Source organism: Amphiura filiformis, chromosome 5 (assembly GCF_039555335.1).
Source record: "Amphiura filiformis chromosome 5, Afil_fr2py, whole genome shotgun sequence".
NCBI classification, from domain to species: domain Eukaryota; kingdom Metazoa; phylum Echinodermata; class Ophiuroidea; order Amphilepidida; family Amphiuridae; genus Amphiura; species Amphiura filiformis.
Window position 1 is genome coordinate 49550727 of NC_092632.1, and position 27816 is coordinate 49578542.

General features: G+C 33.9%; 1 protein-coding gene across 1 annotated transcript in view; it reads right to left on the minus strand.

Annotated features, from left to right (window-relative positions):
• The window catches only part of LOC140152251 (bridge-like lipid transfer protein family member 3B), a 64901-nt gene extending 37435 nt beyond the window's left edge, over window positions 1–27466 (minus strand). The window contains exons 1-5 of the mRNA XM_072174554.1: window positions 27292–27466; window positions 24265–24427; window positions 23485–23523; window positions 9818–9906; window positions 6905–7019 (exon numbers count right to left, since the gene is read on the minus strand). Of these exons, the coding sequence (XP_072030655.1) occupies window positions 6905–7019; window positions 9818–9906; window positions 23485–23523; window positions 24265–24427; window positions 27292–27335 (450 nt within the window). The 5' untranslated portion in view covers window positions 27336–27466. The remainder of the gene's footprint in view (window positions 1–6904; window positions 7020–9817; window positions 9907–23484; window positions 23524–24264; window positions 24428–27291) is intronic.
• Between the last annotated feature and the right edge of the window lie 350 nt (window positions 27467–27816).

Genomic DNA, 27816 nt, shown 5'->3' on the forward strand with positions numbered 1-27816 from the left:
AATTTAGTGTACATACCAGATAGTGAAGAACCAATGTCTTAGAAAATAAAATTTGTACTTCAATGCCTTTTCCATATGTTATCAATGGTATGAAAATGCTTGTACTAGACAAATGTGTTGTGGGGAAATCAATATGATCCTCTGTGTTTACAAGCAATCTCGACAACTTTTATTTTCCGAGATGATTTAAAAAAAAATTATATGTCCAGTTCTCCTGCAAAAACCAGTCAGCAATGACTTGAATTAACAATACAAGAATAGTCCACAATTAGGACTTTGTCAGTTTCTTGATATTTAGTTGAGTACATAAAGCACCCATAGGATAATAGTGCAGCCATTACAGACCTTTACAGAAGGTTTTATAAAAAACACTGAAATACCATCAACACATATTCAACCAATCAATTTCTGGTGATTTTAATGCAAATTTGAAAACCCACCGCATCCAATAAGCTGCATTAAATAAGTACATAAAGAGTAACAAGGTACATGATTGGTGTGCACAATCATACACGTACCATGCCACACGCTCATTGAATATGTGTGTGATTGGTTGTGTTGATTTTTTGTTTACTGCACATACCATTTAGCAGTTGAAAAAGTATATTGTACCATAATGCTGAAATAATTTTAATCTGACAAAATGTACCTTTTGGCCCAATTTCATGGAAGTGACTGCAAGGAGGCCTAAAACAGTTAAACACAAATGGGAGTGCCAATTATAGAGAAGGGGAAGTAATTAGCTTGAATACAATAATAAAATGTTAGATTTGAACCAAAGACCTTTAGACTGTACTACATACAAGTAACCTAGCACCAGAGCTTATGGCATATGAAGGATTTGACCTCAAATTAAATCATTAGTACAGTATGCATTTCCAGTTGTAACCATACTAACATATGGCACATGTCAGAAATAATTTATACCAAGTTATTTTGATGCCAGAGCAAAAAGTCCACTGTACTGCTTTGCAGCGAGTGACTTTCACAAATGTTGCTGGCCAACCATTAATAGTTCTATTATACAAATGGCTATACATGTGCAATTAAATTTCATGAATTGAAGTTTTTTTATAGATTGTTTTATCATACTTCTGGATACTAAAAATATATGATTTAAATAAAGTACATGTACAGTCACTAAGCCTTGCAATTTACATGTAAATATATTTAAGGGCTCGGATAAATAAAAATAAAATTCTGGAATTGAGGAATATCCTTCTGATATCAAATAATTTTTGATTTTTTGAAATTAGCGATATAATACAAATTTTATGACAAATTATTAAAAATTATGATAGTCCTCAAGTAAACTTAATAAATCTGATATGTACTTAAGGGATCTGGAATGAGCATTTTATGCATTTCGACAGTATTTTAATTGGGACATGAGAGCACCTCAGGCGTATCGAATTGCATTCTGAATCTGAAGCATGTCTTTCTGATATCAAATAATTTTCATTTTTGAAATTCACGATATGAAATTTTATGACAAATTAGGCCAAAAAAAAAAAAAAGGTTCGTCTCAAAGCTATGCTGCGTTTGTAAAATCCACGATTTGATTAAAAACAAATGCGGAAATTTTTTTTATTTCAAAAAAAAAATTTTTATAGTTTTTTCCAGAAAAAATACCATGAAAAAAAGTCGGGAATAAAAAAAAAAAAAAAAAAAAAATCGCATTTCGCATTTGTTTTTAAATTTCTCGTGAGCTTTGAGACAAACCTTTTTTTTTTTTGCCTTATTAGAATTTGATATTTTTCAAATTTTTGATATATAACAGTCCTCGAAGTAAATTTTATAAATCTAATGATATATTCTTAAAGTGTATGTAGCTGGGAGGAAAAGCGGCGATCAATTGAAAATTTGACCTTTCATATTGAAGATATGGATTTTTTTCCCCAAAAGACCTAATTTTTTTTGGTGTTTTGGGAAAAAATCCATATCTTCAATACGAAAGGTCAAAATTTTCAATTGATCGTCGGCTTTTCATCCCACCTACATACACTTTAAGTATAAATCATCAGATTTATAAAGTTTAATTCGAGTACTGTTAAATATCAAAAATATCAATTACATTAATTTCAAAAATCAAAATTATTTGATATCAGAAGGACATTCTTCAGTATTCAGAATGCAATTCGATATGTCTGATGTGCTCTAATGTCCCACAATAAATACTGTCCAAATGTTCATACCCCTTCCCTTAAAGTGTATGTAGCTGGGATGAAAAGCCATCTATAATATGCAAATGTTGACCTTTTGTATTGAAGATATAAATTTTTTCCTCCCAAAGACCTAAAATTATTACCTGTAGGTATTTTGGGGAAAAAATGTATACCTTCAATACAAAAGGTCAAAATTTTCATGATGGATGACTTTTCCTCCCAGCTACATACACTTTAAGCACATATCATTAGATATATGAAGTTGACTTTGAGGACTGTTTATATAAAAACTATAAAAAAAACAAATTTTTGATAATTCGCCATAAATTTGTATTATATCGCAAATTTTAACAAATCAAAATTATTTGATCTCAAAAGGACATTACTCGTATGCATTATGCAATTTGGTGTGTCTGAGTGCTCTCAGGTCCCACAAAAAACACTGTGTAAAGGTGGGTGACTGAATTATGAATCAGGGTTGAAATTAATTATTACGTAACTGCTCTAATTTCAGGAAGTGAACTCTGCAATGTATAGTGTTGTACTGTATGCAAAGCACATGAAGGGGGTTGTTAATATTTCCTGTGTCTGTCTTTAATCCCCTGAACAAAGTGGGTTGGTTGCTATGCCACCTGGCTATGCCAGCATGATATCCTCATATAATTCCAAATTTCAATGGATTCATAATATCCAGCTGCATTTTGTAAACTCTACTTGCTTCAATTCAAAAGTATACGGAAATTAGAATTTCTTATAAATAGCTATCTACTGAAGATAGTAATTCTATGCGCAAGTTATTTGCAATTATAACTTTATTATTCTACTTCCAAGTGACTGCATATTACTCATGGATTATTCATAATTATTGACAGCGTACATGTACTTATCATCTCATGGCTAAATGCTACATTACCATTTCAGTTAAGTGTGTCTATGCATACTTTCAAAACAATTATTATTACAGCCTGTGAAAAATAACAAGTAGGCTTAATGATCGAATTGCTATCTGTGGTATAGAGTGCAGCCAGTAATGTTGGAGTTTTTAAAATTGTATAGCTGGATTATTTTAGAGGTTCTGAAATTAATCACGAAAAGTGTGAAAATAAACATCTTCCAGCTCAGCTATACAGTATTTGTAATGTGAAATTAAGGTGGGACAGGTGTAATTAGATGGGCCAAAATCATCATTTCATCAAAAATTAGTTGTTGTCACTTTTAGAGACATTAATGTATGTAATTTTCATAACATAAAAAAAAATCCGGAAAAATTATGTAAATTGTATATAAAGCGTGTTAATTACAACAAGAATCTATTATTTTCTTTGTTTACAAATCCGTTGCCATGCGTTTTTCATGCATTTCATTTTTTCACCAAAAGTCGACATTTGAAAAAATGCAGCTCCTAAAGTATACCCCCTATAGACCTGAAAGTTGACAGTTATGTTCTTTAGACCATTATCTAGTGCAAGAACCTACTTTAAAATGTTTCTTGGATATTGATAAAATAAGATAACCAAATATGCCAAAATTGGTACACGCAAGATGTCATTTTATCCCAAAATCATACGGGTTACACCTCCTACCCCCTTTGATGTTACTGGGAATAGGCTCATGCACTAGATCCTTGGAAGAGCTTTATTTTGACACCTCAAGTGTCTCAATAGGGCATTGTATAGTGGAGCTATATTTTTTTGAAAAACCACTAATATTCGCTAATTAAATTAGATAATTAATATGCATAAAATTTAAATTGAACCTGTTTTTCTACATTTAATTCTATACCTGTTACAATGAATCATGTAAAGATTTTCTATGATCTTTCTACACAAAAAAGTGTCAATTACACCTGTCCCACCTTAAACTACTCCCCATTCCACAAAAATACAGTACTAATTGTTTTGGATTAAAAAACATTATGCTGTTTTGCCAAATGAAACATAGCTAAATCCTAATCCTTTAGTTAGTTCTAACTGGCAATGAAAGTCAAATTAAATAATATTTTTGCAATTTGAGGGAATATGGTCCAAAAACATGCAATTTTGCATGTTTTCTTACAATTGACGTCACAAAATTGTAAGACTTGGCACAAGTTTAAGCATTCAAAATCTTGAGTATAGGGTAAGAGTTAGCTCATAATTTTAATATTATTTGTTATTTTTGCTAATTGGTTATGTAAAAGATTGAAAAATGTGTTTTACAAAAATTAGAATGCATAACTTGAAATTAGTCTTTGTTCAAGTCTTTGGGCATGATTGTCACAGAATACGAAAAAGGTCGAAAAACGCCCTAAAAATGCATGTTTTTGGCTCTTATTTCTAAAATTGACCAAATATTAAAATTTTACTTTCATTGCCAGTTAGGACTAACTAGTAACTAAAGGATTAGGATATTTAGCTATGTTTCATTTGGCAAAACAGGATAATATTTTTTTAATCCAAAAGAATTAGAGCTGTATTTTTCTGGAATGGGGAGTAGTTTTATCCTGATATTACAGTGCAAATATTCAGCTATTTATATAAAGCATCCTGTAGCTGCCATAGTGTTAATTACCTAAAGTATACAAGTGGAGCAGCAATAATCAAAATGGTTTTGTTTTCTCTAGATCTATGCTATCTATGGTATGCATTAGAAATAAACTATGCAGAGAACTGCTGTCTTCAGTAGATAACACTTCAACCATATTGCACCAAAATCACTGATGTGAAGAACAGGTGATACTCATGGAGAAGAAATTTGGATCACCTATCATAGCTCATTGATTATCACATGTGAAATATAATTCTAATTTGGCTTTATCATCTAGCTACAAACACATGCTATAGATACAAGGACTTGCTATCTTCAGTAGACAGCATAGATGAATACAGCATTGATGATTTGACCCTTTATGTATTATACAGGTCAATGATCATACATGTAATTCTAGTTTTTTTACTATACATCATATTCATAATTGCATTATGTCTTATGATTTTAATCTCTACCTACAATCCCGGAAAAAATGTGTTCGAACACCCACTGTAATTCCTATGTTCTTCTTAGTATCGTGCGCACGCTATATGAGTCACTGGAAACTAAGGATTATAGTAGTGTTGTCTCAATGTTCATCTTAAGCATACCCCCTCCCCTTTCCTGATGCATGCGTTCTTTCAAATCTAAAGGTATCACATTTTTTTTCTCTTACATACATTTCAGAGTTACTACATTTAAAATGATTTGTGCAGAGAGTTACTATCTCATGTAGATATATAATACCCTTTTGTTTTAGTCATTTATTTCATAACATGCAGAACACTGTAATTTATTCTGCGTTACCTTAGTTACATTACAAATGGCATTAATTATCCTTTCATATGCAGTATCACAGCTTTTGTCATCATGTCACACCAATGGATACAAGTTATGCATAGAGAGAGAATTGCTATCTTCAGTAGATACACATGTCACACTCGACTCTCTGACCACAATATAGACAAAATGTATAAAAATGTGAAGCATTTTTCTTCTTCACACAACATGAACACTTCTGATTTAATATGAATATTTCAGGGCCTAATAATTTGCGCAGAATAAAAAAAAATTAAATTACACCTAAATGACTGGGAAAAGAGCACAATTTGTTAAGAACTGTGCAAAAAACTCAAGTTGAACAAAACAGCTTGTCAAAAAAACAGATGAAAAACCCATATTATAATTGTGTAGGGATTGCATAAAACAAACAGCTTGTTCAGAATTGTGCAGAAAAATGAAACAAATTTCATGATGGATTTCATTTATAAAGTGACTTTTCAATTTACTTGGCAAAAACAAGACTAGAATTTGCTATGAATGAGGAGAGGAGGCAGACTGTCCCCTGGTAAATATTTTCAGGTGAAATGGGGGAGTGAAAAATTATTTAATAGCTTGCCTTTTTTGGAACCTGCTCAAGGCCTCAAATACCGTTTTTATTTTTATTTTGTTTAAATACCGTTTTTATTTTATTTTACTTTCAAGGGGTTTTGGCAGCTAAATGGATTCCTCATTTATTTTGAGCCACAAGTCTTAAAATTGTTTCCTTTTAGGACTACTTTCTATTAAGAATTTCCCCTGTAATTTAATTTTTGAGGGCTATTTTGGGATTTTCAGGGGTAAATCACCCTTAGCCCTGGTTGTCCCCCCCCCCCCCATGGCTGGTTACACACATGGTGGCATAGCTTGGATTCTGGACTTTAAAATGGGGCCAGCTAATGACCATTGCATTGATAACCATGCCTATGTGTGAGGACATCAATAATGTACTATTCTGGTTTCATTTCTTTTTCTTTAGTACAAGCGGGCAGGTGGTCTGAATCATATACATCCTGTGTACGGTTTTCATGGCTCCAGGTCTATAATCTTGTGTTTCTTCTAGTGTTAAATAAGGAACTCCGATGCAATGAATGAAGCCTTGAAATATTTACTGCATTATGTATGCCTGTTGCTTGATAAATCAATGTTATTTTGTTGCATACATGTAGCATGGAATCTTACAATATGAAAATTGTTTTCTCTCCCCTCCCTCCCTTTCTCCTGGACTCAACCTATTGTCTCTGTACATTTGTTGTGGGTGGTGGAATTTCAATATCATAAATGAATCACACGTAATTAAGTATTTTCTGAGAAAGACACTGACTCTGACAGAGCATCCCTATTTGGTGCTTGAGGCAAAATAATAATACTTTGACATTGACATTTAGAGTGTTTGTGATAAATCAACTTACCTGAATGTCTGCGTGGAATGTATCCGATACGAACGTTCCAGACACTGAATTGACATGGATATACATGCCATCAAGTACTTTCTCTGCAAACCCGTATTTACCAGTCGATGACCCACTATAACATAGAAATAAACAAGATCACTTTAGTTAGTAATGTTGTACTCACTGACACACTATACATACATTGTACATGTATTAGCTCTCTTTTTGTGGTGATTTTCCAATGCTTTTTGTTTTGTTGGCAAATTCTATGGACATGTGATAAATAAAATAAATAAAACAAAATACTATTTCAAATAATGTGTCAAAAATGAAAATCACATAACATTCTGTACATAGACAAAAGGCTTAAACTGAATATCTAAATTTGCTTCTATATTATATACATAGCAAATGTTACATGATCTAATAAACAACAATTGAATTCACATCACAATATTTACATAGAGTATCTACATATAAATAGTCCACATTTGATTAAACTTATGTGAAGTATAATATAAATGCCTTATTTTATCAGTACATATTGAAAGTTACTGGTACTATTTATTGTGTGTATGCAGATTGCAGAGCAACATAAAAATTCCAGAAAGAAAAAGACAGAACTCTAGTATAATCTATTAAAAATACTACCATCATCATGGTAATGGTGCATGTATATAGGTGTGCTCCAGTTGCTACCGTTGAATATTTTGGTTGATATTTAGTTTAACATACCCCTCAATGTGAGTGTGGGTGGGGTGGGTGTGTGGGGTGTGTGTGTATGTGGGATGTGCTTGTCTGTATGAGTTAATTGATCACTCACTGCCACATTGTAGTGTGGCCAATACATGTAGGTCAAGATTTAACTGATCAAAAAATATTAATTATTCATTTTGCTTGTTTAAACAGTATGTTCAAAAATTAATTAACCTCATTCATTCATTCATGGCCGCACCTAGCAAAGCTAGGTCAGCATTTGTTAAGCAACAGCTGAATTACAATCAATACCTGCTTCTATCTGGTGTGAGAAACTTGAAATTTGAAATGAACGGCAGGCTCTATAGCATTCAAAAATATTATAGTCTTAGAATACCATGGCATATAATTAACCAATCTTGAAAGAGCTCACTTGCTTATAATCTGTAACTCATTAAATATTAAATGAAGAATAATATGTGAAGGTCTTCAAATGACATTTGGTAATTCTCACACATTTTGGATGAAGAACATATTGTATTGAACAGGTAAACACACAATAACAATAATAATAACAATAACAATAACAATGATAATACCAATAATAAAAATAATACATGTACTACATGTAATAATACTGATGATAACAACAGCTACAACCACAAGTAATAACAATAAATAATAATAACAACAGCATACAACAACAGCAAACAACGATAACAACAACAATAATAATAATACTAATTGAACCACACTGTAATTTTACAAAATAACATTAAAAATAAAAGAATCTTGTATGTGCAGACCTATGTCTACATGAAGTTGTATGGTTATAGATTAATATTCAAAGCTTAGTTATATCAACAACATACACCTTGCAGCACTATAGCGTCACATTTAAACCCACTGAATTATAAACCAAGTCCATTGGTTTATTAATTGCACAAGATAAAATCCACTAGGTTAAACACAGTGAAACATTTTTGCTAGATTCATTTTTTTGCGCTTTGCCAATTTTTTACCGTTTCCCTTGTTTTTAAATTTGCGATTTTAAATTTGACCTACATGTATACACAAAAGGACTATATTTGTGCATCATTATTTTCGTGGTAGAAGCTTGGAACGTGAAAAACGTGAAAATATATGTAGCACGAAAATGTCCACTTTCACAATACACTATATAGATCTATGCATTATGATTGACATGGGTCAGGAAAAATAAGATCTTCATAGATCAACAGGAAACAAGACAAAATAAACATTGTGCAACATCCGAAATGTAAATATATGTAATCTGAACACACACTTTGTAAATATCAACCCTGGTTTTGATGCAGTATTCAAAAATATGTGTTCTTAAATAGTACACTGTACTGGTATCACGATGTCGCCAATATGTATCACTCCTTCGGTTCTGTTACTGTACGATCCTTTGTTGTGTAGATCACCGTCTCGCAAGCCATGTACGTACTGTGTTATGCCGCACGCCATGTACGCACTGTGTTATGAACATCGTGTATGCGCTTGACTTATATTTCCATCGTAATAATAAACCGACGGTTCCTGCGGTTTATTCAAAATCTCGGATTTTGACAAAACTACAGCACCTAGGGTCTTGATTTTGCAAGGTATGTTGGTTTAATAAAGTACAATATAATCGTGTAAAAAACAAGAATTTTGAAAAATATTGAGGGCATCCTCCTCAGCAAATGTTATAATATGGCTTTAACATCAGATCAGAAGATTAACAGGCCTCGAAATAAGGAGGCCCAAGGGCCCTCAGCCCCCGAAAAATCAGTGAGGGCCCAAAAAGACATATCCGGCGGGCCCAAATGGCCCATAAAATTTGTGGCAATTTTTCTCACTTTTTTGTGGGGTTCATAGGTTAAAACCAATGGCCCAAATTCAGGCCTACAAAAATTTGTGAGGGCCATCAAACATTTAAGATCAAGGGCCCAAATGGCTCTCAGAAATTCTGTCTTATTTCGAGGCCTGAAGATTAAGCGATCAGAATCAGACAATCCTTATTTTCATTCTTCCTTTTCTGTTCTGATGGTGCTGACCAAAGTGTTTTTCAGTGTCATGGGACTTCAGTACTCCGTAACTAGTGTAAGTGCTTTTAAATAAATAAGTCTGATTCTTTAATTTTTGTTAGTGTAGAATAATTGTGCCCACTCAAGATACATAATTCAACAAAAGAAAGGATGACAAATAATTGGGAAAATCAAAACTTACATCTGTGTGGGAAATTGGTCATTGCTGCCATTTGTAGGTGTCCTCAATGTTCTACATGTTTCAAGCTGCACTTCTACCATGTCCAAGAACTGCCATAAAGAGAAATACAAAAGAAAAGATGAAAACATGAAAGTTCATACATAAAATGTTATAGAAAAAGACAATTTAAAGGGACAACGTCAGAATAAGCAACACCAGCCTTAATTCTAATCATATGCTTATTTATCTTGACATCAAAATAGATTTTCTAATCCTAACTCAAACTTTTAAATCCTGGAACCAAACTCTCATCACAGAGTATCCCTACTTATCCTACATGTATAGTCTGTATCTTCCTCAGTCAGTAATTTAGATATTATTTTTATTGTAGCTCTAAATGTAATGATGAGAAGTATATAAAAGTATAAGTTTTCAGAAAGGAAATGATGCAAGGAATCCAACTAGCATAACATATTCCTACAAAAATTGACAGTTTTTGAGAAAATCTCAAAATTTGATTTTAGTTTACTGACTCGAGGAAATTATATGGCATATAAGCCTGGAAAACATTCCAATATCTGTTGTCTGTGAGATTTTTACCTACAATCATGCTCTTGTACCACAAGAAATTTGAATTGGTTCATAGCAGCTAGCATTATTCTACAGGGTGTATCAAAATGATTGGTACCGATCAAAATCCAGTGAGTACGTACAATAATGTCACATCAAAATGCAGTATAACATCTACCTTGTTTGTAGGTTTATGTAAGAAAAGGTCATAAAACTATAAATTATAGTAATTTCAAGAGGATCTAATGTTGAATTTGGACGAAGCAGGCAGGCGTTTTATTAGATGACAAAGCTGACGGGTACCAATCATTTTGATACACCCTGTAGATCATGCTCCATTGTTGTGTCTGTCTCATTTGGTATGAAAATAACACACAGGTAAAGAAAGACTCTCCCCAGACAGGATTAGAAAATTGAGACCATACAACTAGTTTGTCTGAGATTGTCAAGCTATGCAAGGAATATAATACTGCTTTGTATTTATTTCCATGTTAAAGTCACTAGTGATCCATAATATCATTTTTACATATAGCCTGCAATTTATAGAGTAAATACTGTATATTTACTCTATAAATTGCCCACCATCTTTTTTTAAAGAAAAGGTGACCAAAATGCAGAAAATGAGGTAGAATGAGAGAAAAGTCACTTCGCTATCTTGGTCGCTTAACATGGCTGTGTACTCTAGACATTGTTTCTTATTGCGAAATTGAGCTTTTTTGAAATGTATGTGCTTTTTTGAAAATGGACTTTGTTATGTTTTTTATAAATACAAGGAAAGAAAATCCAGATTTGTAAACTGGATTTTATTTCACTATTTCACTCATTTCCGCAATTTAAAAGGAAAAAAATCTTTGTTGTACCTCGGTGTACATGCGCGCAACAACGTTAACACGCAGATACGCTATGCATACGCAATGCTTATCTGCATGCGCAGCACAACTTATGGAAGCACAACGGAAGCACTATCACAAAAACCTAGTCGTCAAATGGCTCCGTTTTAGCTGATAAAATGTGATTTTTTTCAAGATCTTTCCCCCGAATTAAATATCAAGATATGAATGGATTTTGCCCAAACTTCTGAAGGAGCTGCGGATTTACCCGATGTATAAGGTAGAAAAACGAGAACTGCCTCATTCTCCTGTGAGCTTCGATCAGAGTGCAAAATGTGACCACTTTAAACTTCAACTGCCATTATTTCAATGTTTATTTTATCGTTAAAATGACGATTGAGGTACACGATAACTCAATAAATAAACCATCTATAGGTATGCAAATATGCTCATAGTAAAAAGCATGATTGACTGAAGAAACTGTTTTCTCATTTTTTTACATTTTTGTCTATTTCCGATTTTAGGCATCAAATTGTGCAAGTAGGCATTTTTGATTTTTTTAAAGTTCATTTCAAATGATGCTTTATATGGTCAATATCTCAAAAAAGAAGGACAATATCAAAAATCTGTCTATAAAAAAACGGTTTTTGGAATGGAGCCTCAAGATTAAGAAAAAGAGTGTTTTTTTGTTATTCATGACGTACCAAAACAACATTGCCAAAAATTCACTTTTTTGTGATAGATTTACTCCAAATCTGTATTTATATTAAGATTCATTGATGTCTTTCCCTTATATAAAAATGTGTACTTTTACATGTCTTGCGTGAATAATTACAAAGTTATGGCACTTTTACTACATGCATGTCTGAGAGTACACAGACACCTTAAACTGTGGTGTCCTGATGCGATTTAAATTAATGTCTTTAAGACAATAAATTCAAAATTGCTCTGTTTTCATACAAACATAATAAATTTGGCTGATTCCAAGTTGGGATATGTGTAAACATTACAAATATGTCACAAATCAGGTTTGGAAAAAAAATCATTTAAAGCGATCATACATTATAGCTATAACGATGTGATGGATGTGGCATTCATGCATAAATCCTATATTAATCAATGTGTAATCATGTGTACAAAATATGCACTCAAGACCTGTATAACAATATGCATTTAATTTAATAATAAATCCAGAATAATTGAACCTGAATCCCAACAAAAATGCATAATTCAATAATAATCCAGAATAACTGAACCGAATCCTAAGGAAAGCACATATTTCAGGTGAATTAAAATAGTGATTTGCTATTTATTCAGAAAGTCTAAAAAATCATATGTTTGTATTATATTTGTAGGGGCTGTGCAATAATTATGAGCCCTGGGGAGGGTAAAATTGGGGGAAGAAATTTTTGGCGAGCCGAAAGGGGGGAAAGCAATTTTGGCAAGCCGGGGGGGGCAGGCGATTTTTGGCACATATTCATGGGGCGCATTTTAAATAAAACGCTCTAAAAAGGCTTAGGAAAACAGTACAGAAACGTTTTAATATGCACATTTTCATGCTCGCTGCGCTATATATAATATATCTAGACCATTTAAGATTTGAAAATTGGGATTCTAAAAATTTGGCATGTGCAAGAGGAGGGGGCAAAGATTTTTGGCGGACCAAGGGGGGCAAGCAATTTTGGCAGGCCAAGAGGGGGGGGGGGCAAGCGATTTATGGCAGGCCATTCGGGCCCTGGGGCTCATAATTATTGCACAGCCCCTTACTATGCTGACATGCCCTGTATATGTAAGTAATAGGACCGAAGGCGAAAGAATAAGGATTACATGTGACATTTCTGACAATCATTGTTGGAGATCCGCACTGACTCTACAACACATAATTGAATGGAACTCCATATTTTTTTCTTTCTTGTTAATTTTCATTTGAAAATCACCTTTTATATATTCCTGCAAAATGTTGATACTTTTGCAGGGTTCCTTTAAATTCCCAGAAACGTGTATACAATCATCATTAAACCTTGGTGCTCAAATATTTACAGTTTTGTATGTCATTTCTACATTCTACATTTCAAACTAGGGATATGTTATTCCGTTCATTTTCTGGAATGTTTAACGCATCAGTGATGAGTGTGTTTAACATATTAACATGCATCAATATCAAGTTCAAATACGATACACGATACATGATAGGTGCGGTGCACCTCACAAAACAGGAATTTCTAACAGGTAATACTAGTACCAAGGGCGCCATACATGTGGTAAAATTTGCGAAGGCAACGTTAACAGCCCTAGCATGTCAGAAACTATGCATTTATCAGGACATATTATTGTTTAAGAATGAATGTTTTGAGCAAGTTTCATGTAAATTATTAAGGTTGTCTTCAGATTTCATTACTTTCAACTGTTGTTTAGCATTGAAGAATGGAAATTGTCTAGCATTGAAATTGACTAGCATGTACACATCTACTGCAATTGCAAAATGTTTAACAGATCATGCATGTGTTTAACAGTACATGCGTGTGTTTAACATTCCCATCCCTATTTCAAGCAATGAAATAATATTTTGAACTAAACTGCCTCACCTCACTAAAGGCTATAATATTTTGCTACAAATATTCACCAAGGTAAACTAATTAATTTTAAATCATTAAACTATAAAGGAAGGTTTAAAAAAAAGTTTATGAACTTTATTTTCCAAACTTAAAGCAATTTGAATTCTTGGGTGCAAAAATTCAACATTACTTTCAAATTATTTACTGTATGTAGTGCCTATACATTACCTTATTAAAAATCATGACAGTGTGTTTTAGCATGAAAGTTAATCTGTGTCGGTAAACTTCATAATTGGAAATTTAAACTTATGATCTCAACACAAAATTAAGATGTACCTCAAATTTTCGGTCACAACTTTGACCTTCATCTGGAAAATTTGAGGTACATGTACATCTTAATTTTGTGTTGAGATCATAAGTTTAAATTTCCAATTAATGTGTGTTTTGCTTGCTTTTTCTAAGAGGCACCACAGGTTGAAAATGCTTGTTTATCTTTCAGTTCCCATCATTTCTACCCCTTCAAGTGACAGATAATTAAACAGACTATCCTAATTAAATGTCTCCTTTTCACTGAACCATGGTTCCCAAATTGATTCCCCATGTATTCCTGTATTCCCCCTTCAAACAATAGCAGTAACCCCAACCCATACATGTCTGTAGACAACAGCTGATCATGTATTTAACAAATACCCTCCTTAAAATCTGGGCTAATAACATCGTGTAAATAAAATATCATCTTGCACTCAGTGTAATATTCATGAGTAAGTCTTCCCATGGTCTGCATGCCAGTACATTGGTTGACCCTTTTCCCAATGCAATTATTTTGAAATTAATCAATGTGAACACCAGCAAGCCTGTGTTAAACATAAACAATATATCGGAATATATAGCACCAGTAACGTGTAAGCTGCTCAAAGCGAAAGTAATATAACCTACTCATCATCAAGCCATGTGCGTGCTACCAACTGCATGACATGATACAAGCATGATAAAATCTACCATTTATGTTGAGAGATGAAATTGGATACTACATGTAGTACAAAATTTTATAATTTCTTTTTCTGGAACACAAAACCAATGAAATTCAGAATATTTTGAAGAGATATTGTACATATTCTACCCCGTATGTGTGCTTGTAAAACATTAATTCCAAGTCTACTTTCCCAGGAATAAATGTGGGCCAATGTACCACTGGGAATTGTAGGCTGGTTAAAGGTACCAATCAGGCATGCACCCAGCTAATGAATGGTACATGTGTTGGGATGTATGCAACCATTACAGTCTATGATGCAACTGCAGAAATCATGCAGTACTTAAAATGCAAGACAAGATAATCTTGAAAAATGGTCATGTACCAGTAATAAATTTATTGTCTAAATTTATAGAGTAAATTGATAGATTATTTCGACTAGGACCTGGTGATAAAGTGGACTATCTATTGACTAGATACATGTATAATAGCATATTTGGTAATATTGACATAAATGTACCTATATAAATTTACACTGTATATGGCCTAGGAAATTTGTTAATGGCCCATTCCATGTCAACTCCAGGGATGTGCACCGCAGCACCTCTTCAATTTTTTTCTTTTTCTGTGTGGTGGTTGATATTGATGAGAAAGTAAAATCCCGAAAATTTGAGCTTCATACTCCATTTCGTTTTCCCGTGTAGTGCCGTCGTCGGCACCGTTTTTTAATGTCGACATGTCGATAAAATTCGTATACCGACGTCGACAGTGTGTCGACATAAAAAAATTCTAAAAAAAATTGTAATAAAAAAAAAATGTTTTTGGCCAGAAAAGAAAGTTATAGGAACAAACTAAATTGTAATTAAAGGTTAGAAAACAAGAAAAAAATAAAAAAAAAAAAAAAAATGCCAATTTTTTTTTACAAAGTTGGATTAAGTTGTACATTTTAATTACTTTTGCTTCTATTGAACAGCTAACAATGCATACTAATTCAATGTGTCCCTGACTGTTCAATAGAAAGAAAGGTAATCAAAATAAACAAATTTATCCAACTTAGTAAAAAAAAATTGGAATTTTTTTTTTTTTTAGTAGCAGTATTTCTCTGGTTTCCAACCTTTAATAACAAGTAATTTTTGGCCTATAACTTACTTTTCTGGCCAAAAATATTTTTTGAAAATCAAAAAAAAAAAAAAAAATTTTTTTTAGAATTTTTTTTGATGTCGACATGTCGGGATTCGTGCCGACGTCGACATTATGTCGACATAAGGCATGTCGACGACGGCACTATTCCCGTGGCATCAATTTGAAATTTAGAGGGGTCAGCGTAAAAAATGTGTCGCAACGAGAAAGACGATGTTTGGAGGTCCATGAATGTATAAAGGAACATTTACAACTTTGAAAAGTATGTATCCTGGGGTACTTATTTGTGTAGAATTCAAATCTGGCATCAGAAAACTTGTAACTCCTTTACTTTAAAAGATATAGGGCCCTCAAAATGCAACTTCGTCCATCTGGGACCAACTTTGGGGGGTCAAAACTCCAAAAGTAAAAATAATTTTACTGTCCATTTTTTTGCTAGTCAGAGCCCTTTGGTAGGACATTACTCTTAACCAATATTGAGCCTATTAGAATATTTGTAGCTGAGATATTACCCATGCAAAACCCCAATTGTACATTTTTTTTTTTTTTTGACCCCCCTGAAAACCAATGTCAGGCATTTTGATCCACCATCAATTTCAGGTATGTTGAAAATATGTCCTTGGACAACATTTCTGAGAGATATTGGCTTTGGGACTCGATGGCTTCAACACATCAGTAAGGTTTGCATTCTCCATAGAGTTGTACATAAGTCATTATACAAATTCAAAGTATAGACCTCTGGAAAAGGCAACCGTTACTACTTAGTCACCTGAAAAATAATACTTATAAGTCATTATACATGCGAAATCAAAAATGTGTACAACTCTATGGAGAATGCAAACCTTACTGATGTGTTGAAGCCATCGAGTCCCAAAGCCAATATCTCTCAGAAATGTTGTCCAAGGACATATCTTCAACATACCTGAAGTTGATGGTGGGGCAAAATGTCTGACATTGGTTTTCAGGGGGGTCAAAATTTACAAAAAATGTACAATTGGGGTTTTGCATGGGTAATATCTCAGCTAAAAGTATTCTAATAGGCTCAATATTGGATAAGAGTAATGTCCTACCAAAGGGCTCTGAATGGCAAAAAAATGGACAATAAAATTATTTTTACTTTTGGAGTTTTGACCCCCCAAAGTTGGCCCTGGATGGACGAAGTTGCATTTTGAGGGCCCTATATCTTTTAAAGTAAAGGAGTTACAAGTTTCTGATGCCAGATTTGAATTCTACACAAATAAGTCCCCCAGAATACATACTTTTCAAAGTTGTAAATGGTTCCCTTTATACATTTATGGACCTCCAAACGTTGTCTTTCGCGTTGCGACACATTTTTTACTCTTACCCCCCTAAATTTCAAATTGATGCCACGGGAAAACTAAATGGAGTATGAAGCTCAAATTTTCGGAATTTTACTTTCTCATCAATATCTACCACCACACAGAAAAAGAAAAAAATTGAAGAGGTGCTGCGGTGCACATCCCTGGAGTTGACATGGAATGGGTCTAATAAGTTTTTATGCGAGTAGAATTTAACAGCGTTTTGAGTTCAGGATACATTGCTTTCACCACAGGATGGGTTTACTTGGGCATTTTGGGTGTACATACATGTATAATGCTGCTTGCTCCACATATATGACCACATCATCATATCATCACCTTGGTCACAACTATTTGGTGCCACCTCTAGACTTGACTATAAGTAGGCATGTCCACTAAAAATTGAAGTACTTTTAAATTGATTCAGACCTAACTTATTGGATGGGAATTGATGAAAGAAACATTTTGGCGTTTAAATAATCTTAATCGGACGTTTCATTCCAGAGATATGGCCTTTCGAGTGTCACGGTTTTATATAGGGCTGCTAGAACATGTTAAAAAGTTAAAGTCCAAAAAGGAATACTAACAGAAAGTGCAACTTTAAGGTACTTTTTCTTAATGTATTTATTAACTATCTTATCTGGAACATTATATTTGCTTATAACAACATGAAAATAAGATCATCCTGAAAATTTAATCGATTTTGTTGACATACAACAAAAACTATAAGACCTCAAAACCCATGGTTTGTTTGTTGAAACCTCAAGCATGATCATAGATGGTCGCCTTATGGAAAATATCTCCATAGAGGAGATGAACAATAAGTGCATTATTTCAAATGAAAAGCGGTAGTCTTAAACATTGTTCAATCTTTTAAGGTCAGCACATTTTATCTTCAAAAATTATTATATTTCATCATGGCATAAGTTTGGTAACATTAATCACTACCAATTTTGAGAAATTTACTCCAACTCAAAGGTTATCTTTACTACATTGAGCAATACACTGTGTGCATGGAAGCCTGATGGTCCCCGGTTTTTATACTCCCTATGAAATGGACATGGTAGTGAGAAGTGCACGGGAAGTGCATGATTTGAGATGGGCCATGTAGGCTTAAACATTCTTAAATTTCTTAACATCCTACACATTTTGTCTTCATAAATAGTTAAATTTTATGGGTATGTAAGTTTGCTTGTCTGATTCACTCCAAATTCGGAGATAATTGCGTTTGAACACCTGATGCACGGAATGGTGTCACTTCAACCTGTTGTAGTTCTCATCTCATTAAATTTTTCATTAAAAGTTGATCTCTTCATGCAGGAAGGTCCTCTCTATTTACTGACCAAACAGGAAAAAGTTTGGTGAATGTTTTCTGGTGGAATCAGGAATTTCTTGATACACCCTGATATAGGCCTACATTTGGATCAAAACAAGTATGTACGCCATTTAACATGCCTGGGATTTCTTGTATCGATCAGTTTCTCCATAGACAATACGTGTGTGAGTGCACGCACACAGTAAATGAAAAATCGTTCTAGTGGAAACTGTATTGAGAGTGGGCATCCCTACTATAAGTTAAAGCTGAGTTCTTGCAACTCTAATAATTACATACAGAAAAAATTGGGGTGTAGGGCAAGTAGGTTTTTTTGCAGGTCAAAAGGGGAAAAACATTATTCTTTTGACCAATGTTAATGATGGCTTATAATAATATTATGCAATAAAGTGACTTTAAAAAAAAATGGCAGTGAAGACAATGCAAAGTTACCCAGGATGTTTTGGTACCTTGGTAACATGTTGCATGGAACATAATGATAAAAGGTCAATGCTATGAGTATTAACCTAACCTATTTTTCAATGTAACTCATGTACATTCATTATGAGCAATCCTGACTGTGCCAAACATTACTTTATTCTTTTATACAACCATCTAACAACTCAATTTTATCATATTATAATCATTATTTTCTTCCCCAAAGTTTGCTGTGGGGAAAATCCACTGTTTCTAATCAATATCAAAGTTGCATTCCTTGTGTCATTTCCTATTGACAATATATACTGTCATACCTTTCTTATAAGCCTACCCGTCTAACTGTCTAGTTACTAAAAATATATCATGAAAATTAATTAAAAAATATTTCTGTCAAACGCAAATTATCCTGTGTGCATCCCAAAACGAATCTCCCATAAGTTGAACCAATAAATATGATGCAATTTTGCATAGCTGACATTGCAAGGCATCTCATTTATGGAAATTGATATTCAGAATATTTAAGGGTAGACGAGGTATTGTTGGTCGAAGCAACCTAAAAATCGATTTTCATTATCTAGATCAATATATTATTGAAAATAACACCTTGATGTTTTGCAAAAGTTCATTCTGCAAATCATATACTTTGCAAACTTGCTTAATTTATTGTTGTTAATGAGTTATGTACGTTTTACAAAAGTGTTGTTGTTTCAGCCCTCTTTACAACGTAACTCAAGAACCGCAGCACCTATAAAAGTATATCTGTGATATTTTAATTCTTCTACACACTCGCTATGAATTGAGCAATACAGTTTTTGCCAAAGCTCACTACCATTCGTAAGATGCTGTGAACTACCAAATCACAACAGTTTAAAATAATTAATAACCTTAAAGGATCCGATTTATTTATTGACATTTTTTCAAAAACAAGATTAATATTGTATATCATATAGGAGTATCATTTCATTCAGTTCATGCACTTGCATGCTTGACCTGCTGTACCGAATACAGAAGTCCCATGACACTGAACACTTTCAGGATTGTCAGTTTCTGATACTTTAATTTTTTTGAGTACTAGTATGTATTATACATGTACTTGTTAAAATACACTATGTTGTGGTCAGTGCAAGACTATTCTGGGCAAAAGTGAGGTATTTCATTTTAGGCTCGGATAGCAACGTTTGCACAGTATTTTTGTGGGACATGAGATCACATCAGACACAGCAATCTGCATTATGAGAAATGTCCTTCTAATAATATAAAATAATTATGATTTTTTGAAATTTGTGAATTACCGTATTCATTCCAAGTCATTTTGGGTGGGCGCTTATTTTCTATATGGTTTACCTAATTTTTTCCTAACAGGCGTTTATTAGAGACAATTTATGTATGTTATAAAAGGATCCTGAGACGTTCTAGTAGCTTTCCTGATGCAGAAAATGTATTACACCTTTACACAGGACTCCTAATCCCCCAGCTATTTCACTGTATCGACGTCTATCCGTCCCTTCAACAATAATGGTACCCTTCAGCAAATTGAAAATACCCTGGGTGGGCGTTTATTAGGACATGGGCGCTTATTGGAACGAATGCGGTAATACAAACTATGTAAATTTTCAAAAAGACCTAAATATTTTAGGTGTTTTTCAATATGAAAGGTTAACATTTTAATGATGGACAGCTTTTCCTCCCAACTACATACCATTAGATTAATTAAGTTTACTTTGAGAACTGTTAAATATCAGAAATATCAATTTTGAATAATTTGCCATAAAATTTGTATTATATCCCTAATTAAAAAAAAAAAAATCCTAGTATTCAGAATGCAATTTGGTGTGTCTGATGTACTCTCAGCCCCACAAAAAATATTGTGCAAAGGTGGGTGACTGTCTGACCGACCCCTTCCAAGCAACCCTGGAAAATCGTTCACTGAAAATAATGAAACAATACAACTAGATGTGCTCAAATTTAGACAGTGAATCAGAGCAGGTCACAAATTCAAGTGTCTCATTAGTAATGATTAAATGGCTAAAAAAACCGCAAGTGAATTGCGAAAGAAATTTACTCAAGGTTCAGTTGTCAATGGTAAATTTAAATGTGATAATTGTAAATGTCAAGGTTTAATGGGTTTGTAGATGTGCATTAAAAGACATGAAGACGTGCATTAGAAGACATTTTACTCAATATTTTGCACAGAGATCTTATGTAACCCTTTCATTCAGTTTATAACAGCTCTAATTTAGGGTGGTCTTAACTCTTGAATTATGGAAACTTTTGTTTTTAATATTAATACAATTTTTATTTTTAACCCAAGAATTTTTTGTTATTACCGTTAAGTTATTTATTTTTTTTCGACTTTGAGTGTCCTTAGGACCTAGACCTAAATGTTAGATCATTCATGGTTGACCAAAAAAAAAAAAAAAAAAAATTCAAGATGTTTTGTATTGTTGATATGAAAATTGATACTTGCTATTCATGTCATAATCTATTAATGATTTCAAAATGCATTCAAATTCAATGCATTTTGAAATCATTAATAGACTATGACATGAATACAAATGATCAATTTTCATATTAAAAATACAAAATATCTTGAAATGTTTTTTTTTTTTTTATAGGTCAACCATGAATGATCCTAGCATTTAGGTCTAGGTCTAGGGACACTACAAAACCGAAAAAATAAAAAACTTAAAAAAAAAAATTTTTTTTTTTTTTTTTTTAATTCGAGTATAGTCCCACCCCCCAATTTTGAAAAATGTTCACCCAAAAACGGGTGGGACTATACTCTGGCTCAGCACGGTAATATGTTTTCCAAAATTTGGGTCAAAAAATATTTTTGAAGGGGGGGGATTTTCACCAAATCTGAACATTTTTTGCCCGAATTTGACCTCACAGATGGATTCATCAAGTCTTTCCATTCCAAATATGTATACCTTTACAATACTTTAGACCAACAATATTTAAGCAGTTAGGAGGCTCAAAAGTTTCCATAATTCCACCCTTAAATTAAACCTTTGGGATTTCCAAGAGTCCAAAGCAAACTGTTTACTCTCAGAATACTGACCCAAGATAATCTCTGCATTATGATACATAATCAGGCAATGTGTGTACAGTGTCATTAGGGAAACCGATTCTGTGATTTTGCAATTCATTTCATCACCTTAGGCACTAAAAACTATTTTTTAATTCATGATCATAAAAATTTTATAAAAATTAAAAACAAATTATATCCTTCATTGCATGTAAAAAATATTTCCCAAATCCTAATAATCATCTTCCTCTACATTTATTTGTATCACAATAAAACAGCAGAAAATTATATAAAAATCATACATTAAAATCAAGATTTGTAAATAAATGTGACCCCCTGACACATACACGGTCATCAAATCAAAGGTAGACAACTGTAGACAAAATACATTAAAACCAATCACTTCTCACCACACTGAGAAGAAGATATAACACTTATCTGTCTCTAATTAAGATCACCCATGGGTGCACTATTCACTCCTGCAATCACCGATTAGTTGATTGGCATTCATAATTTACTATTTTGACAGCTTGTGTGTTTTACGTGTCAAGTATGCGACACAGTTTCCTGGTGGGCACAATTTATAAGCTATGTCAATGTCACCAAAGTTAGCAATAAATATGATGCCCACACATAGTACAAAGGACACACAATGTTTTAATCCCAGTATGTTACAATAAGCATAGAACTACATTTTTGAGTAAACTAATCAAATTTTCTGTCCAGGTTTAAGCCAAATATGACAGCGATATGGGGATAGTTTTCAACAATGACCTTAGACCCCAACTCATGAAAATGGCTACTGTCTACATGCAGTAAAAGTTTCTACAAATTTTATTTCATTTTATTTGATTTATTTCAATGTTACTTATTTTTCAATAATACTCATTATGCCCTATTATTTGGCCCAGTTGATAAATTTCTCACTAAAACTCTATTAGTCTGACTTAAGTTGAGCGTAATGCCATGTTGGATTTCACAATAGCAGATTCAAATCGCACACACTAACCTAATCCGGGGGTATATATACACACGCGTAGAAGGGCGACTTGTGTGTACGCTGGCAATGCAACCGCATTTAACAAATAAAATCTGCTACTGTGAAATCCAACATGGTGTTACTCTCAACTTGAGATGAGACAGACTATAAAAAGTGTTAGGTACATGTATGTACCACTTCATAAAATAAAATAAGAACATTACACAAGTATTGGAAGAAGAAATCATTGATAGGTTTACCCCTTCCCTGAAACATGTTGAAAACCCGAAAAGATCAACTTTGTCCGTTATTTTAACAAGATTTTTGCAAACATAATCAGACTTTTTGACCACCTCCCCCAAACTATAGGACTTTCATTTATAGGACATTATCAAACATTTATAGTCCATATACTGACTATAGAAAGATATACACTATACAGACTATAGTTTGTTCTCCAAACTCAAATGGTTTAAAAAAGTCTAAATAAAGACACAAATTACTGACAACAACAACGGCATACAATTTACAAACAAACAGAACTCACCACACATATGGGATTAGTTTTTAGTTTTGTCCATGGTATCTGCAAGATAAAAAGAAAAACTGTGTGAATTTCTGAACCACATTTGACAATGTCAATTGGTACATATTTGCAAAATAATATGTGACATGATCAAGGGGAATGAGTCACATGTCGACCCTGGTCAAATATGAGGTTTACATATGTTTCTGAAGAAGACATTTAGTGCTTTCAGAAAGTGAAAACCCCATGTTGATACTACTTTTCTTTGTGAAGTTACATCAATTTATCAATCGCTGAAAACAATATAAAACAAAAGAATTGTAACACTTTCTTTGCCAATATCTCAAAATCAATATTAGCGACATCCGACTCATTCCCCTTGATCATGTCACATATTAGATTTATTAGAACAGAATGTTTCATTCTTTTAAAAGCCTTACTTTTGAAGCTCCTTTTCAAGTATTTTGCCAAAACATTTTTATTTGGATGTGAAAGATAAAAACTTTATTTGTGCATGGGGTAAGAGCCTGGTGATTTATAAGTTTAGAAGGGAAACAGGATCAAAAAGAGCTGACTTTATAATATCTATCATCTTTCTTCCCTACCCAGCACCCCCTGATGTCCCTTTATGAATGTACATGTACATGATATTTAACTACAAGAAAATATTTATTTCATTTTAGATATATAATAATAATATTCTACTTATTATGCACCCATCATATCAAAACTCACAGACCAATGTACATTTGAATATAACTAAGCAACATATTTGTGTAAGAATATGACTTTTGATCTTACTTTGACAGAAACTTTGTTGCATACAGCCTTTTTCAAATTGATCCATGAAGGCAATTCAAGTACATCCATTAAAACATTTTCATCTAATTCCAGATTAGTGAGGTTCCCCTCACCCCTTAGTAGGCTGAGTCCAATGCTGTCATGAGATAAATTTTTGGCAAATCTGAAAAGTAAAAGAAAACATACAAGTCATTTACTCAATCAATCAAGAGTGTGGAACTATAATTATATACTTCAGTCACTCAATCCTCGCCAATTTTCAAACATATTTTTCTTTGTGAAATTTAATGTTACCGGTAGGGGCCTACTGTAATTGATTTTGATGACTGATCTGTATCTTCAGAGCAAAGTTTGCCAATTTTTAAGAGGTTAACCATGCAGCTAACAATTCGCCGACGTACGACGTGCCATCTGACATGACTGAGCAACTTTTTCGGGCGCTATAGGTGACCCCGGCCATCCGGGTACTTATTACGCTACAGTGCCTACACTTACGCTTTTCAACCCACAATAGATCGTGGAGCAGAGCGACTAGTTGAAGACTTGTAGCAGAGCTGATTCAATTTGTTTACATTTTGTTTTGACCTCGAAGCGAGCTCATTTCTGGGCCGATTTCGGTAAAATAAAGGTTAAATACTTGGCGAAAATTGCATTTTATGTGAAGCTGAACACATGAACATGTAGAGGAGAGTCTTAATTTTTGTTGTTGGCTGGAGGCCCCATATCGAGAAGTTATAGAACTGGTAGTATTTTGGCCGATTTGAAAAGGGACAAACAACAGAAAACTACAAATTTGACTTCTGAATCGGATTTGTTGTCAACGGAGGTCAACAGCTTGTGAATCACCTCCGCCTCCAGGGTCACATATATACCCGTCGTGGTTGGCATTGTTTACTACGAATTCAATGCTTTACATGGTATCATGCTTTAAAATATAACTGATTCTGACGCGTTTTGAGATAGCTCCCAGTTCTATCCTCATATCCATCGTCGGTTATCAGTGACCTGGACCTGGATTGAGGTACTTTTCGATCAATCTGTACCATGCTATAATCAAATTAAGTAATTCTTGGCCAAGCTGGAACACTGTGAATGCTAGTGGCTCAGCGATAAACACACACGAATATAGCGCGTACAGAAGAAAATATACACGCGCCTTACACTGCGTACACGCTTAGCACACTACATGGACGCAACGCGCATGTTCCAGTTTGGCCAAGAATTACTTAATTTGATTATAATTGCTATGTTTAAAGGAGTATTTTGTGATCCTAGCATCCTCTTTTTATGACATTTTTTAGTACATATCCACGAAAACAGACTATTCCCAAATTTCAGTTGATTCCGATTCTGCGTTTGCGAGTTATGCATGATTATGTGTATTACACTGCTCCACAGACAATGTGTTGTAATTTCGACTTCTGGTATACCAGAACGAAATTCAAATTTCACGATATCTAAACGAATTAATCTGCAAGATATATTTTGTACATAAACATTATGTAGCCAGAGGTTTCCAGTAATTTAAAAATCTCAACTTCAAAAGTGGGGGGGATGAGGCTGTGGATCAGACTGCCTTACTAGCCTGTATCACGTTTCAGCAAAAGAACGTCTGTACATAGTACATACCTGTTTTTAATGATGTTGCAACAATGTTTCTATTGTCAGCAATAACACCTTGCATTCATACTTTTGAGTTTGTATGTAGCACGTTCGTACACATTATAAATAAGTGAAATCAGAATATCCTGAAAGGAATTTAGCGACACTGACCTCGCAGCAGCTAATGTTTTCATGTAAACATGGCGAATGAATGACGTCATTAGACATTTTTAGCCTACGTTTCGTATCCTATCGTTGAAACAAGAAAATCTCATTCCCCGGCCTCATTCACGAATTCACTCACCTTCCTACACCACCAGTTGAAATAAAACTCAAAACATCCCGTGTTATTCCTCAAAACTACATGCACCTTCATTAATAAAAAATTGAAATCCTAGTAGAAATCTGTTATCGAAAATTGTTTGATATAAAACGTCAACAAAAGTAATTTTTCTGAAGAGTAGATACCACGTGTCAAAATGCCGGCTCGCAGTCGCATCCCCTGCTTTGTACGTGTACCCAGGTCACGGTCTGTCTACGTGACGAACAGTCAAGGTCAGAGGACAGCGCAACCTGTCTGCTGCCATGCCGTAATATAGCGTGACGTGTGCACAACAACAGCCTAATATGGGCATAATGGCTCCACCCAATGTCAATCATCCTTATTCACAATCGCCTTTGTCGAACAGACTCTTACGCAGGTAAGAGCTCACGCTGTCCTCACTTTAGCGATTAGGATCGACGAGCATCAGGCCGACACAATCTGGTTGTGTACATATGTAGGAGACTATCATTGTGATGCCCACGTTGGAACCATTACGGAAGAAATGTTCATTACCAGGACTGAAGCAGTGTGGCCATTTCTATGTTTGTAACGGGCAAGTACCGGACATTTTTCAACACGGAGCTAGCGGAGATTTAATTCGTCCAAAGGTAAGCAAAGGGTTGGGGATCGCATTTTTAACTTTGACTAAACTGTTTCGGAGTTAAGGCATGCTAAAAGTAGACCATTTCGGGGGCTGTATTATGGTGTACATGTGACGTTTTGAACAGAGTAAAAAATGACCATTTATTCGCTATTGCTGATATATACTCGCCGAATCATGTACCAATACACAAGGTATTGGTACATGAGATCAGGTATAGCTGTGGATCACGAAATGCCCTTTAATATGTGCAAATTAGAAGCTCTCGAGAAAAGCTCGAGTATGCTTAGTCATTTTATTCCACCCACTTCAGCAAATGAAAAAATGATTTTCAAACTTAAGAGACTAGAGTGAGAAATGGTATGGGAAACAAACCCTGCCCAAATTTGATTTTTATTACAATGCCAATTATTCATTTCTCAAATTTATCATTCAATCATGTTTATCATTATGTTTATATGTGTACCGGTATCGGTAGTACTAGCAACTAGCAACTCACTTTGAAAGATGTTTCAGGATCTGGTTCTTGATGATGGACGCCATGATTCACGCATGGACATTGATGCTGATTGTTTATCTACCTTTGGGACATGAAACTATACCCAAAATTACTAGTCTACACGATGAAAACTACAGTTTTTAACGTAGTTCATTCATGTCATCGGTCCATCGTACTTCCATCATCCGAGGCGATGGTGACATTGCAACCAGTGTTGCCGGAAAATATGCCGCCCAGTGCGCCCACTGTGTGCGGTGTGAAATCGCCCAACGAAGATTTATGGCAAGCCAAATTGGCAATAGAAAAATTAAAAATAGAAAAAAATAGATTTTTATTTGTTTTTACAGATAGGCCTAAATTTTTACTACATACAAATTTAGCGAATAGAAAACCCTAGTTTATCGAGTATAGGCTTAAAATACTTTTTTCTAGCTAGTCTGATTTAGGGACCGTTCACAAACACTTGTTAGGGGGGCCTGATGCAAAAAATGTGCTCGCGAAAATTTTTCGGGTCCCCCTTTTCAG